This window comes from Hyla sarda, chromosome 9, assembly GCF_029499605.1.
Source record: "Hyla sarda isolate aHylSar1 chromosome 9, aHylSar1.hap1, whole genome shotgun sequence".
In the NCBI taxonomy this organism is placed as follows: Eukaryota; Metazoa; Chordata; class Amphibia; order Anura; family Hylidae; genus Hyla; species Hyla sarda.
This window is the reverse complement of record NC_079197.1, coordinates 175,396,015-175,412,374: the sequence shown is the minus strand read 5'-3', so window position 1 is coordinate 175,412,374 and position 16,360 is coordinate 175,396,015. Positions and strand designations below refer to the sequence as shown.

The following is a 16,360-nucleotide window of genomic DNA, read 5'->3' as shown; positions in this document are numbered from 1 at the left end:
AGGGATCAGTACTGTACAGCTCTGCTATGTCTTATACACAGGGATCAGTACTGTACAGCTCTGCTATGTCTTATACACAGGGATCAGTACTGTACAGCTCTGCTATGTCTTATACACAGGGATCAGTACTGTACAGCTCTGCTATGTCTTATACACAGGGATCAGTACTGTACAGCTCTGCTGTCTCCCTGGTTAGGACGCTGCACCGTTGTTCTCCCAGTGTTGGAGCCTTCTGGGACTTGTTGTCCCCCAGCAGCTGTCAGCCCTGTGTGACATCTGTGCGTTCCATTGTGCGCTTCACATGGCCGCCTATTCCTTTATCATAGAGTCGTCATCACAGCGGTGAGTAGAGCGCCTCCTCCGCAGCGCTGTGGTCTATAGCCTCGTTGTTTGAGCCCGGCTCCTGGCCGCATAGCTCCCCCTGCCGGAGCGCAGCACCCACTGTGTGAGGCTTGGTGTGTGACCATAGAGCTGCGGGCGGGCAGTGTACAGCGCGCCGCCCCGGGTGATTACAGCGGCCCCTGGCCCCGGAGGAGCGCTGTGTTGTTCTCAGTGTCAGGCCGGAGGGGGCTCTGTGGACCTGGGGAGAGCGATGCGCTGAGTCCCCGCGGCCTCTATGGGCTCCCCGGCGGTGTAATCCCGCACAGCCCGGAGCAGCAGAGCCATGGAGGCCGGTAAGTACCGGGCACAGGGGGGTGGGAGCGGGTGTACGGGTTCCGCCGCCGCCCGGTGTCAGTAACCTCCGGTGCCGCTTCTCCCGCAGAGCTCTACTTCCTGATCGCCCGCTTCCTGCAGTCAGGACCGTGCCGGAGATCTGCTCAGGTGAGGACACCCGCAAGACACCCGAATCCGGGTCACCTCACCCCATCCGGTGTAACACGAACAATAACACCCGGATCGGGTCACGTGATCATCTGCTCACCACCGCCTCATCTCCCATCACATCACCCGAGCCGGGTCACCTCACCCGAATCTAACCGTGCTATCACCGAACACCCGAATACGGGTCACCTCACCCCATCCGGTATAACAAAAACAATAACACCCGGACCGGCTCACATGACCACTCTCTCACCCCTCGCCTCATCTCCCATCACCCGATTAGGGTCACCTCACCCGAATCTAATCATGTAATCACCGAACACCCGGAACCGGGTCACCGGAACTCCATTCCTTAGTATCCAGGTTACGTCACCCCGTCCGGCCCGTCACCCGGTTCTTGTCACACACTGTCACCCCCGATGCGGGTCACTTTTTAATACACCCGGATTTGTCTATTAAACCGATCCGGGTCACCTCTCCGATCACCCGACTCTTACTAAGACTCCGCCCCTGGTACCTCATATCACCCCAATCCCAGCAGAACAACCATACCGGGCTCCTCCGCCCGCCCCACACATCACACCCGGTACCGGGTCACTTCACACCCGCTCATTACACCCGGTTCCCGGTGATCGTCTCCGGTAACGCCCGTTTGTTTGTGTTGCAGGCGCTGGCAGAGGAGTTGGAGGAGCACCAGGTAAGGTTACCCGCGGGTGTCGGAGTGGGGGGAGGGTCTCCGGTTGTAGGGGTGGGGGGTCCCCGCCGGTCTCACCGTCTCCCTTTCTCCGCAGCTGATCCCGGAGCGCCTGGACTGGCAGGGGAGCCGGCACCGCAGGACGTACCCGGACCTGGTGAGCCGCGGGGGTTACGGGGTCACCGGGTGTCCGGGTCACTTTTACTTATATTGTCCATTGTGATTAAACCGGGGGTCATGCGAGGGCAGCTCCAAGAGGTGACGTCACCGCCGCGCGGGCCAATAGCGGAGCCGATTACATCCGGCCTGGGAAAGACGAGGCCGCTGATTGGTCCGCGCCTCATAATGCCTGGGACCGGGCTGCGAAACACCGGCACAGCCCGGGAGGGGGAGGGGCCACTCCTGAGACGTTGTCACCGGAGGGAGGGGCTTATAATATCTACTGATACATAATAACCGGGAGAAGAGAGGTTTATAATCTGTTACATAATAAACGGAGGGAGGGGCTTATAATCTTTGATACATTATAACTCCTTATAACAGTGTTTTCCCAACCAGGGTGCCTCCAGCTGTTGCAAAACTACAACTCCCAGCATGCCCGGACAGCCGTTGGCTGTCCGGGCATGCTGGGAGTTGTAGTTTTGCAACAGCTGGAGGCACCCTGGTTGGGAAAACACTGCACTAAGCACTGACCTGCTGTTGCTGAGATAAAAGGGAAGCCATGATTTACCTTTCAGGGACAGTGGGGGATCATCTAGATCATTGTTATCTGGGTTTGCTGTGTGTTCTAGTTTGCAACAGCAGGAGGCACCCTGGTTGGGATAACACTGCCTTATAACAAGGTTGTCCATAGTAGATCCTGGTACACTGTAACAAACCACTGACTGAGGAGATTAATACAGAACAAGTCACATGACCACGTCCCTGCCATATAAAGGGGTGACCCGAGGTTCTGAGCTGGTGATTGGAGATTGAGGGGTCAGTGAAAGGTTATAGGTCAGGATTACAGGAATTACTAAATATTCTGCATTTAGCTCCATCTGGTTGTGGGAAAGCTGGGTGACAGGCAGTATGGCCGCCGTGGCTTCTCTTATAGTTAGCAAAATTCATGCAAATTTGCATAATTAATCACATATGCGTGACATCACAGGATACACATATGCGGGGGAGATTTTGTCCTTTTCTGACCCCTATAATTTTTTTTATTTCTCCTTATACGGGGATTAGAGATGAGCGAACTTACAGTAAATTCGATTCGTCACGAACTTCTCGGCTCGGCAGTTGATGACTTATCCTGCATAAATTAGTTCAGCTTTCCGGTGCTCCTGTGGGCTGGAAAAGGTGGATACAGTATTAGGAGACTCTTTCCTAGGAATGTATCCACCTTTTCCAGCCCAACGGAGCACCGGAAAGCTGAACTAATTTATGCAGGAAAAGTCATCAACTGCCGAGCCGAGAAGTTCGTGACGAATCGAATTTACTGTAAGTTCGCTCATCTCTAACGGGGATGTCTGAGGGTCATTTTTTGCGCCCCGATCTGTCGTTTTATAACAGGACCATTTTTGTTTTGATGGGACTTTTTTTTATCGCTTTTTTTTTAACTAAATTCGGGAGTTGTAGTTAGTTACTAACTACAACTCCCAGCATGCCCTGATATAGCCTGTGGATCAGCAGCTGCACCAAACGAAAACTACAACTCCCAGCATGTTGGACTATATAGTAGTATAGAATAGGTCAGTGTTTCCCAACCAGGGTGCCTCCAGCTGTTGCAAAACTACAACTCGTAGCATGTTGGACTATATAGTAGTATATAGTATAGGCCAGTGTTTTCCAACCAGGGGTGCCTCCAGCTGTTGCAAAACTACAACTCCCAGCATGTTGGACTATTTAGTAGTATTTAGTATAGGTCAGTGTTTCCCAACCAGGGGTGCCTCCAGCTGTTACAAAACTACAACTCCCAGCATGTTGGGCTATATAGTATATAGTATAGGTCAGTGTTTCCCAACCAGGGTGCCTCCAGCTGTTGCAAAACTACAACTCCCAGCATGTTGGGCTATATAGTATAGGTCAGTGTTTCCCAACCAGGGGTGCCTCCAGCTGTTACAAAACTACAACTCCCAGCATGTTGGGCTATATAGTATATAGTATAGGTCAGTGTTTCCCAACCAGGGTGACTCCAGCTGTTGCAAAACTACAACTCCCAGCATGTTGGGCTATATAGTATAGGTCAGTGTTTCCCAACCAGTGGTGCCTCCAGCTGTTACAAAACTACAACTCCCAGCATGTTGGACTATATATTATATAGTATAGGTCAGTGTTTCCCAACCAGGGGTGCCTCCAGCTGTTGTAAAACTACAACTCTTAGCATGTTGGGCTATATAGTATAGGTCAGTGTTTCCCAACCAGGGGTGCCTCCAGCTGTTGTAAAACTACAACTCCCAGCATGCCCGGACAGCCGTTGGCTGTCCGGGCATGCTGGGAGTTTAGTTTTGCAACAGCTGGAGGTGCTCTGGTTAGGAAACACTGGTATAGGTTATGGTGCAACATTGGTTGGATAAATACCGGCAGGTGACGACCCAGTTTATAGTCCTGAAGGTAAAAGGGGATAACCTGATCACTGTGACCCGACCCGTGCCCCCTCCACCCCCCACCAATCCCCACTAGGAAATACTTTGTTGTGGGGGGTCCCACAGGTCAGACCACCACCCATCTGCAAATGATCTGCCCCAATGGATAAACCCCCTTCTAGAAGTGATATAAGAAGAATGGACGACCCTGACCCATCGCTTCACTAGTGAACCTGCTCAAGAACCGCTATGGGGCGATAAAACGGGACAGACGTCTTCTGCACCCAGCTCGCCCCGCGCACCCTCCTCACACCCCAATCCTGAAGATCCCAAATATATTACCCTATAATAGAAACGGGTTAAAATCTACACAAACTAAACAAATTAGGTGATGGACAAATAGGAGGAGAACGATAGACCAATGTCTCCCAGCCTCTCACTCCTCAGCTGTCAGGGCATGATGGGAGTTGTAGTTTTGCAAATGCTGGGAGACCCTACAATAGACACTGCGGACTGGGAACCTACATAAAGTGCATAAATATAAATTCTACAATATTCTGTCCTTACATATAAAAACAATGCTGATCCAAAGCTGGCAGTAAAATCCTGCAAAAAAGAAAAGAAAAAGTGCAGTATAAATAATCCTCTAATCTGATAATGCAGCATTTCTACAGTCTGTATATATAGAACAAATCTAAGGAACCGTTCACACTATAGAATGTGTAACTGAGACTCAAAATAGCTGCAGCAATATCATCTCACTGGGGATGTGGGGTCAGATACACTCTGCTACAGGCTGTATCTAACTAGTAATGCTGGGTGGGATACCCTCTGTGGAAGCTGTATCTAACTAGTAATGGTGGGTGGGATACCCCTGTGGAAGCTGTATCTAACTAGTAATGGTGGGTGGGATACCCCCTGTGGAAGCTGTATCTAACTAGTAATGGTGGGTGGGATACCCCCTGTGGAAGCTGTATCTAACTAGTAATGGTGGGTGGGATACCCCCTGTGGAAGCTGTATCTAACTAGTAATGGTGGGTGGGATACCCCCTGTGGAAGCTGTATCTAACTAGTAATGGTGGGTGGGATACCCCCTGTGGAAGCTGTATCTCACTGTTGATGTGAGGTCGGATACCCTCTGTGGAAGCTGTATCTCACTGTTGATGTGGGGGTTTGGATACCTCTGTGGAAGCTGTATCTCACTGTTGATGTGGAGGTCGGATACCCTCTGTGGAAGCTGTATCTCACTTGTGATGTGGGGGTCGGATACCCTCTGGGGAAGCTGTATCTCACTTGTGATGTGGAGGTCGGAGACCACCTGGGGAGCTGTATCACACTGTTGATGTGGAGGTCGGATACCCTCTGTGGAAGCTGTATCTCACTGTTGATGTGAGGTCGGACACCCTCTGTGGAAGCTGTATCTAACTAGTAATGGTGGGTCGGATACCCTCTGTGGAAGCTGTATCTCACTGATGTGAGGTCGGATACCCTCTGGGGAAGCTGTATCTCACTTGTGATGTGAGGTCGGGTACCCTCTGTGGAAGCTGTATCTCACTTGTGATGTGGAGGTCGGATACCATCTGGGGAAGCTGTATCGCACTGTTGATGTGAGGTCGGATACCCTCTGTCTAAGCTGTATCTCACTGTTGATGTGAGGTTGGATACCCTCTGTGGAAGCTGTATCTCACTGTTGATGTGAGGTTGGATACCTCTGTGGAAGCTGTATCTCACTTGTGATGTGGGGGTCGGATACCCTCTGTGGAAGCTGTATCTAACTAGTAATGGTGGGTCGGATACCCTCTGTGGAAGCTGTATCTCACTGATGTGAGGTTGGATACCCTCTGTGGAAGCTGTATCTCACTTGTGATGTGGGGTCGGATACCCTCTGTGGAAGCTGTATCTCACTGATGTGAGGTTGGATACCCTCTGGGGAAGCTGTATCTCACTTGTGATGTGGAGGTCGGATACCACCTGGGGAGCTGTATCACACTGTTGATGTGGAGGTCGGATACCCTCTGTGGAAGCTGTATCTCACTGTTGATGTGAGGTCGGATACCCTCTGTGGAAGCTGTATCTAACTAGTAATGGTGCTTCGGATACCCTCTGTGGAAGCTGTATCTCACTTGTGATGTGGAGGTTGGATACCCTCTGTGGAAGCTGTATCTCACTTGTGATGTGGAGGTCGGATACCATCTGGGGAAGCTGTATCGCACTGTTGATGTGAGGTCGGATACCCTCTGTCTAAGCTGTATCTCACTGTTGATGTGGAGGTCGGATACCCTCTGTGGAAGCTGTATCTCACTGTTGATGTGAGGTCGGATACCCTCTGTCTAAGCTGTATCTCACTGTTGATGTGGAGGTCGGATACCCTCTGTGGAAGCTGTATCTCACTGTTGATGTGAGGTTGGATACCCTCTGTGGAAGCTGTATCTCACTGTTGATGTGAGGTTGGATACCCTCTGTGGAAGCTGTATCTCACTGTTGATGTGAGGTCGGATACCCTCTGTGGAAGCTGTATCTCACTGTTGATGTGGGAGTCGGATACCCTCTGTGGAAGCTGTATCTCACTGTTGATGTGAGGTTGGATACCCTCTGTGGAAGCTGTATCTCACTGTTGATGTGGGGGTCGGATACCCTCTGTGGAAGCTGTATCTCCCTGTTGATGTGGGGGTCGGATACCCTCTGTGGAAGCTGTATCTCTCTGTTGATGTGGGGGTCGGATACCCTCTGTGGAAGCTGTATCTCACTGATGATGTGAGGTCGGATACCCCCTGTGGAAGCTGTATCTCACTGTTGATGTGAGGTCGGATACCCTCTGTGGAAGCTGTATCTCACTGTTGATGTGGGGGTCGGATACCCTCTGTGGAAGCTGTATCTCACTGTTGATGTGGGGGTCGGATACCCTCTGTGGAAGCTGTATCACACTGTTGATGTGAGGTCGGATACCCTCTGTGGAAGCTGTATCTCCCTGTTGATGTGGGGGTCGGATACCCTCTGTGGAAGCTGTATCTCTCTGTTGATGTGGGGGTCGGATACCCTCTGTGGAAGCTGTATCTCACTGATGATGTGAGGTCGGATACCCCCTGTGGAAGCTGTATCTCACTGTTGATGTGAGGTCGGATACCCTCTGTGGAAGCTGTATCTCACTGTTGATGTGAGGTCGGATACCCTCTGAGGAAGCTGTATCTCACTGTTGATGTGAGGTTGGATACCCTCTGTGGAAGCTGTATCTCACTTGTGATGTGGAGGTCGGATACCCTCTGTGGAAGCTGTATCTCACTGTTGATGTGAGGTCGGATACCTTCTGTGGAAGCTGTATCTCACTGTTGATGTGAGGGTCGGATACAGTCTGTGGAAGCTGTATCTCACTTGTGATGTGGGGTTGGATACCTCTGTGGAAGCTGTATCTCACTGTTGATGTGAGGTCGGATACCCTCTGAGGAAGCTGTATCTCACTGTTGATGTGGGGGTGGGATACCCTCTGTGGAAGCTGTATCTCACTTGTGATGTGGGGTTGGATACCTCTGTGGAAGCTGTATCTCACTGTTGATGTGAGGTCGGATACCCTCTGAGGAAGCTGTATCTCACTGTTGATGTGAGGTTGGATACCCTCTGTGGAAGCTGTATCTCACTTGTGATGTGGAGGTCGGATACCCTCTGTGGAAGCTGTATCTCACTGTTGATGTGAGGGTCGGATACAGTCTGTGGAAGCTGTATCTCACTGTTGATGTAGGGGTTGGATACCCTCTGTGGAAGCTGTATCTCACTTGTGATGTGGGGTTGGATACCTCTGTGGAAGCTGTATCTCACTTGTGATGTGGGATCGGATACCCTTTGCGACAGGTGTTATCTTATTAGTAAAATGTGGGTCAGATACCCTTGTCTACACAATTACAATTTGTGAACAAGCCCCTCCCCCTTTTGCGTCTTTTAGTCACATGACTATGGACATCACTGATATGCCTTTACCCGGAGTCTCTGTATGTCATCACTGTAATAAACTGGCGCTCCGCGTGGCTCCGCCTCTGACGATGTCTTGTTCCGCCCAGGTGGCCACCAACGCCCACATCCCTCCAAATTACCTGCTGAAGATCTGTGAGCGCATCGGGCCCATCCTAGACCAGGAGATCCCGCAGAGCGTCCCGGGGGTGCACAGCCTCCTGGGTGTAGGGAAGCAATCTCTATTACGGAGAGCGAAAGGTAATTTCAGGGGGGGGAGTTAATGGGGAGGGGGGGGGACAGGGGAGTTAATGGGCGGTGGAGGGGGGTTGCAGACAATAAATACTGAGGTCACTGTCTTACACCCACAGAATTTAAGAATTCCTCATGGAAACCATCAGGATACGCGGCCCTGCATCGGGGGCGGCCGCCAGAACTTCCCGCCAACTATGGCAGGCCGCTCAGTGTTGGTAAGTTAAACAGGTCCATATAGGACTGCTTATACTTAAAGGGGTACTCCGGTGGAAAACTTTTTTTTTTTTTTTAAATCAACTGGTGCCAGAAAGTTAAACAGATTTGTAAATTACTTCTATTAAAAAATCTTAACATAACATTTTGCATACTTGCTTTTCTTCTTTTTGTTAACAATTTTGAAAAACTTTAAAAATAAACAATTATATATATATATATATATATATATGAATCTTAATCCTTCCAGTACTTATTAGCTGCTGAATACTAGAGGAAATTCTTTTTTATTTTTATTTTTTGGAACACAGAGCTCTCTGCTGACATCACGAGCACAGTGCTCTCTGCTGACATCTCTGTCCTCAGAGTAGGAGAAAATCTCCATAGCAAACATATGCTGCTCTGGACAGTTCCTAAAATGGACAGAGATGTCAGCAGAGAGCACTGTGCTCGTGATGTCAGCAGAGAGCACGGTGTTCCAAAAAGAAAATAATTTCCTCTGTAGTATTCAGCAGCTAATAAGTACTAAAAGGATTAAGATTTTTTAATAGAAGTAATTTACAAATCTGTTTAACTTTCTGGCACCAAAAAAATAAAAAATAAAATAAAAAAAAGTTTTCCACCGGAGTACCCCTTTAACCTAGTTTTTTTCCAACCAGGGGGCCTCCAGCTGTTGCAAAACTGCAACTTTAAACTTGCCTGGACATGCTGGGACTTGTAGTTTTGCAAGCGCAAGAGCTGGGGACACCCTTGATGGGAAACATTGTTCTGAGACCTACAGCTAAGTTAAGCAAGTGTTTTCCAACCAATGTGCCTCCAGCTGATTTAAAACTACAACTCCCAGCATGCCCAGACAGCCTTCGGCTGTCTGGGCATGCTGGGAGTTGTAGTTTTGCAACAGCTGGAAACGCCCTGTTCTGCCCTCATACTCAAAGTTAAAGGGGTACTCCGCTGGAAAACATTTTGTTTTAAATCAACTGGTGCCAGAAAGTTAAACGGATTTGTAAATGACTTCTATTATAAAATCTTAATTCTTCCAGTACTTATTAGCTGCTGTATGTTCCACAGGAAGTTCTTTTCTTTTTTTCAATTTCCTCTCTCTCTGATCACAGTGCTCTCTGCTGACACCTCTGTCCATTTTAGGAACTGTCCAGAGCAGGATAGATTTGCTATGGGGATTTTCTCCTGCTCTGGAAAGTTCCTGACATGGACAGAGGTGTAAGCAGAGAGCACTGTGGTCAGACAGAAAGGGAATTGAAAAAGAAAAGAACTTCCTGTGGAGCAATACAGCAGCTGATAAGTACTGGAAGGATTAAGATTTTTTAATAGAAGTAATTTACAAATCTGTTTAACTTTTTGGCACCAGTTGATCTAAAAAAAAAAAAATAAATAATAATAATTTAAGTGGAGTACTCCTTTAACAAGCAGTGAGCTGATTGGTTGATCTACTTATGGCACTATTCACGTTTCTTTCCCCTCCTACCCTTTTCCAGTAAAATTTGCCTCCTCCCGGGCGCTGACCGGCTGCACCCGCTTCCAGTACATCTTCCCCTGCTCGTCATATCAGCACATGAAAATGCACAAGAGGATTCTGGGTCACCTGTCGTCCGTGTACTGCGTTGCGTTCGACCGCAGCGGGAGGCGGATTTTCACTGTGAGTTACGGAATGCCCTTGGAGACGCCCTGTGATGTGTCTGCCCTGCCGCCGCCCTCTAAATGGTTTTTCGTGTTTTTTTTTTGCAGGGCTCCGATGACTGTCTTGTAAAGATCTGGGCCACTGATGATGGGCGTCTCCTCTCCACGCTGCGCGGTCATTCCGCCGAGATCTCGGACATGGCCGTCAACTACGAGAACACGCTGATAGCGGCCGGCAGCTGTGACAAGGTGGTGCGGGTCTGGTGCCTGCGGACGTGTGCCCCAGTAGCTGTGCTCCAGGGACACACGGCGTCCATTACTTCCATACAGGTAAAAGCCTTAGCCTTTCCTCCTAAATGTATGTTCACACTACGGAATACCTGTGGAATTACGCGGTATGAACTTAACATTAGTGTGAACGGGTCTCCATGAGACCCGTTCACACTGCGGAATTTCAGCGGCGGACAATTCCGCTGCTGAAATTGTTCCGCGCAAAGAAAGAACATGTTCATTCTTTGCGCGGATTCCGCAAGCACTGCATAGATGTCAATGGTGACGGCTCAGTGCCCCGCGGCCGTAGCGCCGAAGTATTTTTGGCGGTGGCCGCCAGACGGAGTCTCCACTCGCTGAATTCAGCAAGTGGAGATTTTGCAATGTGAATGCACCCTAGACATTACATCATATGTGACTGATATACAGTGGGGCAAAAAAGTGTTTAGTCAGCCACCAATTCTGTAAGTTCTCCCACTTATAAAGATGAGAGGCTGTAATTTCCATCATAGGTTATAACCTCAACTATGAGAGACAGAATGAGAAAAAAAATCCATAAAATCACATTGTCTGATTTCTAATTAATTGGTTAATGTCTCGGTAAAATAAGTATTTGGTCACCTACAAACAAGTAAGATTTCTGGCTCTCACAGACCTGTAACTTCTTCTTTAAGAGTCTCCTCTGTCCTCCACTCGTTACCTGTATTAATGGCTCCTGTTTGAACTTGTTATCAGTATAAAAGACACCTGTCCACAACCTCAGACAGTCACACTCCAAACTCCACTATGGCCAAGACCAAAGAGCTGTCAAAGGACACCAGAAACAAAATTGTAGACCTGCACCAGGCTGGGAAGACTGAATCTGCAATAGGCAAGCAGCTTAGTGTGAAGAAATCTACTGTGGGAGCAATTATAAGAAAATGGAAGACATACAAGACCACTGATAATCTCCCTCGATCTGGGGCTCCACGCAAGATCTCACCCCGTGGTGTCAAAATGATCACAAGAACGGTGAGCAAAAATCCCAGAACCACACGGAGGGACCTAGTGAATGAGCTGCAGAGAGCTGGGACCAAAGTAACAAAGGCTACCATCAGTAACACACTACACCACCAGGGACTCAAATCATGCAGTGCCAGACGTGTCCCCCTGCTTAAGCCAGTACATGTCCAGGCCCGTCTGAAGTTTACTAGAGAGCATTTGGATGATCCAGAAGAGGATTGGGAGAATGTCATATGGTCATATGTCAAAAAGTAGAACTTTTTGGTAAAAACTCAACTCGTCGTGTTTGGAGGAGAAAGAATGCTGAGTTGCATCCAAAGAACACCTACTGTGAAGCATGGGCGTGGAAACATCATGCTTTGGGGCTGTTTTTCTGCTAAGGGACCAGGACAACTGATCCGTGTAAAGGAAAAAATGGGGCCATGTATCGTGAGATTTTGAGTGAAAACCTCCTTCCATCAGCAAGGACATTGAAGATGAAACGTGGCTGGGTCTTTCAGCATGACAATGATCCCAAACACACCGCCCGGGCAATGAAGGAGGGGCTTCGTAAGAAGCATTTCAAGGTCCTGGAGTGGCCTAGCCAGCCTCCAGATCTCAACGCTATAGAAAATCTTTAGAGAGAGTTGAAAGTCCGTGTTGCCCAGCGACAGCCCCAAAACATCACTGCTCTAGAGGAGATCTGCATGGAGGAATGGGCCAAAATACCAGCAACAGTGTGTGAAAACCTTGTGAAGACAGAAAACATGTGACCTCTGTCATTGCCAACAAAGGGGATATAACAAAGTATTGAGGTGAACTTTTGTTATTGACCAATTACTTATTTTCCACCATAATTTGCAAATAAATTCTTTAATAATCAGACAATGTGATTTTATGGATTTTTTTTCTCATTCTGTCTCTCATAGTTGAGGTTATAACCTATGATGACAATTACAGCCTCTCATCATTATATGTGGGAGAACCTGTACAATTGGGGGCTGACTAAATACTTTTTTGCCCCACTGTATCCTCCAAAGACATTACATCATGTGACTGATATCAGCCGCTCCTCTATAACGCTCCAGCACTGATGTAACCTACATAGACATTACTGGTATCAGCCTCTGCTGCCCTTATAATGCTCCCACACTATTATAAGTCGGCCCTTTCAGTAGAAGTAAGAGTCTGTACAGTGCCGGTAGTGGGCTGATGTCCCTGGAGCGCTGCCTGGCTACATGTGGGTGTCTGTTCTGACAACTCTGCAGCTGAGGAGATGACGAGAAGAACGCGGCTCTGTCTGTGACGGAACGTAGAACAATATCTAACATGTCTGCTCTGCCTATTCCAGTCCTCCATTACCCTTTACATGTTTCAGGTCTGATCTACAGTCATCAGATTAGAAAATTCCCCCGAAACTCATTGCATTTAACCCATATAGCACAGCTTCTCCTTTTTGCTTACACCTTAAACTAGGATTAAAGTTTTTATCAAAATTTCTCATTTTATTTATTGATATATATAATAATAATAATAATAATAATAATAATAAAAATATAATATATATATTTTATATAAATATTTTATGTATATTTATTTAAATATATAATTATATATATTTGAAAAAAAATTATATATACACTGCTCAAAAAAATAAAGTGAACACTAAGATAACACATCCTGGATCTGAATGAATGAACTAATCGTATGAAATACTTTCGTCTTTACATAGTTGAATTCGCTGATAACAAAATCCCACAAAAATTATCAATGGAAATCAAATGTATCAACCCCTGGAGGTCTGGATATGGAGTCACCCTCAAAATCACAGTGGAAAACCCCACTACAGGCTGATCCTACTTTATGTAATGTCCTTAATACAAGTCACAATGAGGCTCAGTAGTGTGTGTGGCCTCCACGTGCCTGTATGACCTCCCTACAACGCCTGGGCATGATCCTGATGAGGTGGAGGATGGTCTCCTGAGGGATGTCCTCCCAGACCTGGACTAAAGCATCCGCCAACTCCTGGACAGTCTGTGGTGGATGGAGCGAGACGTCCCAGATGTGCTCAATCGGATTCAGGAGAACGGGCGGCCAGTCCATAGTATCAATGCCTTCCTCTTGTAGGAACTGCTGACACACTCCAGCCACATGAGGTCTAGCATTGTCTTGTATTAGGAGGAACCCAGGGCCAACCGCACCAGCATATGGTCTCACAAGGGGTCTGAGGATCTCATCTCGGTACCTAATGGCAGTCAGGCTACCTCTGGCAACACATGGAGGGCTGTGCAGCCCCCAAAGAAATGCCACCCCACACCAATACTGACCCACCGCCAAACCGGTCATGCTGAAGGATGTTGCAGGCAGCAGAACGTTCTCCACAGCGTCTCCAGACTCTGTCATGTCTGTCACATGTGCTCAGTGTGAACCTGCTTTCATCTGTGAAGAGCACAGGGCACCAGTGGCGAATTTGCCAATCTTGTTGTTCTCTGGCAAATGCCAAACGTCCTGCACGTTGTTGGGCTGTAAGCACAACCCCCACCTGTGGACGTCGGGCCCTCTGTCCACCCTCATGGCGAGTGGACACATGCACATTTGTGGTCTGGTGGAGGTCATTTTGCAGGGCTCTGGCAGTGCTCCTCCTGCTCCTCCTTGCACAAAGGCGGAGGTAGCGGTCTTGCTGCTGGGTTGTTGCTCTCCTACGGCCTCCTCCACGTCTCCTGATGTACTGACCTGTCTACTGGTAGCGCCTCCATGCTCTGGACACTACGCTGACAGACACAGCAAACCTTCTTGCCACAGCTCGCATTGATGTGCCATCCTGGATGAGCTGCACTACCTGAGCCACTTGTGTGGGTTGTAGACTCCGTCTCATGCTACCACTAGAGTGAAATCACCGCCAGCATTCAAAAGTGACCAAAACATCCAGGAAGCATAGGAACTGAGAAGTGGTTTGTGGTCTCCACCTTAAGAACCACTCCTTTATTGGGGGTGTCTTGCTAATCTATCATATATATACTCAATTGCCCTCATTTACTTAGAAAATCGGGTTGTAAGTCTATGTTGCTTTCTTACCCGACTGCTTTTTTCCCTGGTATTTATTATTATGTCGCATCCTGTTTGTCCCACGTGGGTTTTGTAGGTTTTGGTTTCCAACAAATTCGGGTTGGAAACCTTTATAAATACGCGGGAAAGCTCAGAAATGTCGGGTTACGCCCCTTTTTCGAGTTTGGGAGAATCCACATCGGGTCCGTCGGGAAAAAATTTCGCATTGTGTCGCAGACAAAGATGCGCCAAAAAAACCCGACAAAAGAGGTCTGGTTTAGAATAGTAAATGAGGGCCAATGTGTACATGTATATATTAGTGTGTGTGTGTGTGTGTGTGTGTATATATATATATATATATATATATATATATTAGTATGTATATAGGATAGGTGATTTAACCCTTACTCACCCCCATTTGCCAGGGGCAGGGTTTATGTTTAAAGTCCCATACAAGTCAATGGGAAATATATGTTACCGCATAACTTCCAAACGGCTGGAGATATTTCCATAATACTTGGTCACATGTTACTTATATGTCCACTTAAAATATAGGATAGTTAATTTAACCCTTAACTACCCCCATTTGTGAGGGTCGGGGTTTTTATTTTAGTCCCATGTAAATCAATGGGAAATGTATGTTCCCACATAACTTCCGTACGGCTGGAGATATTTCATTACCTGGTTCACATATTACTTATATGTCAAATAAAAAGATATTATAGTTACATTAACCCTTACCTACACCTTTATATAAATGATGCAAGTATATGGGACTTCCAGTACCTCACTCCTCTGCATCTCCTGGTGAATGTGTCTGTCTGGCTTGCATGTCACACCCCATCTCACAAAGACACGCCCACATTTTAAGCCCCACCCTTTTATTATCTATCCTTTTTGTGCATCGGTCTGGCTTGCAAATCACTCCCAGTCCCACAAAGTCACGTCCCCCTCTATTTTCAGCACAAATCATCACAAATCAGTCCCACCTGAGGACCGGATATGAAGTCATAAGCTTCCTCCTTTGTTAATTTTCCTCCCCAACAAGGATTATGAAGGAAAAACCGGGCAACGCCGGGTACTCAGCTAATTGCCTATAATTTCCACGTGTTGTCTGTTCCATGTGAAATTGATTGTCAATCAGTGTTCTTCCTGAGTGGACAGTGGGATTTCACACAAGTGTCAGTGACTTGGAGTTACATTGTGTTGTTTACGTGTTCACTTTATTTTTTTGAGCAGTGTGTATGTATGTGTGTGTGTATGTATATATATATATGTATATATATATATATATATATATATATATATATATATATATATATAATATAATATAATATAATTTTTTTTATTTATTTTTTTTGCTTGCACCTTATACTAGGATTAACATTTTTCTCAAAATTTATCATTTTATTTATTGATATATATTAGAATACAATATATAGTGTTACTATTTTTTTTATGTATGTACAGTGATCCCTCAACTTACAATGGCCTCAACATACAATAGTTTCAACATGCAATGGTCTTTCCTGGACCATTGTAAGTTGAAACCAGACTCAACATACAATGTTATGGACAGTCTAGATCTGTGAAAACGTGTAAATGAACCGACCAATCAGAATGGGCATTCACTTGTAAAACCCCTGTATTACTGTAGCGTATGCACTGACTGGTGTCTGGTAGCGCCCCCTACAGTACAGGGAGGTATTACATGCTCTGTACTCTTTACCTGTATTACTGAAGTGTATGCACTGACTGGTGTCTGGTAGCGCCCCCTACAGTACAGGGTGGTGGTACTACATGTTCTGTACTACTCTTTGGGCCAGGGTTAGCTGCTCCTTTGGACACCAGGTGAGGGCGGCTCCATGTTATTTTTTAGGACACTGTTTACTGTACAGGACCCTGAAGAAGATCCTGTCCTCTACATAGACCAGTGCTT

The 16,360-nt window shown here is 47.1% G+C and overlaps 1 protein-coding gene across 2 annotated transcripts in view; it reads left to right on the top strand.

Annotated features, from left to right (window-relative positions):
- The first annotated feature begins 499 nt into the window (after positions 1-499).
- Positions 500-16,360, top strand: part of BRWD3 (bromodomain and WD repeat domain containing 3) — a 64,406-nt gene continuing 48,545 nt past the window's right edge. For both annotated transcript variants that reach the window (XM_056538982.1, XM_056538981.1), the window contains exons 1-8: positions 500-674; positions 764-822; positions 1,490-1,519; positions 1,614-1,673; positions 8,133-8,283; positions 8,394-8,492; positions 9,984-10,144; positions 10,234-10,455. In XM_056538982.1, coding sequence (XP_056394957.1) covers positions 665-674; positions 764-822; positions 1,490-1,519; positions 1,614-1,673; positions 8,133-8,283; positions 8,394-8,492; positions 9,984-10,144; positions 10,234-10,455 — 792 coding nt within the window. In that variant the 5' untranslated portion in view covers positions 500-664. The remainder of the gene's footprint in view (positions 675-763; positions 823-1,489; positions 1,520-1,613; positions 1,674-8,132; positions 8,284-8,393; positions 8,493-9,983; positions 10,145-10,233; positions 10,456-16,360) is intronic.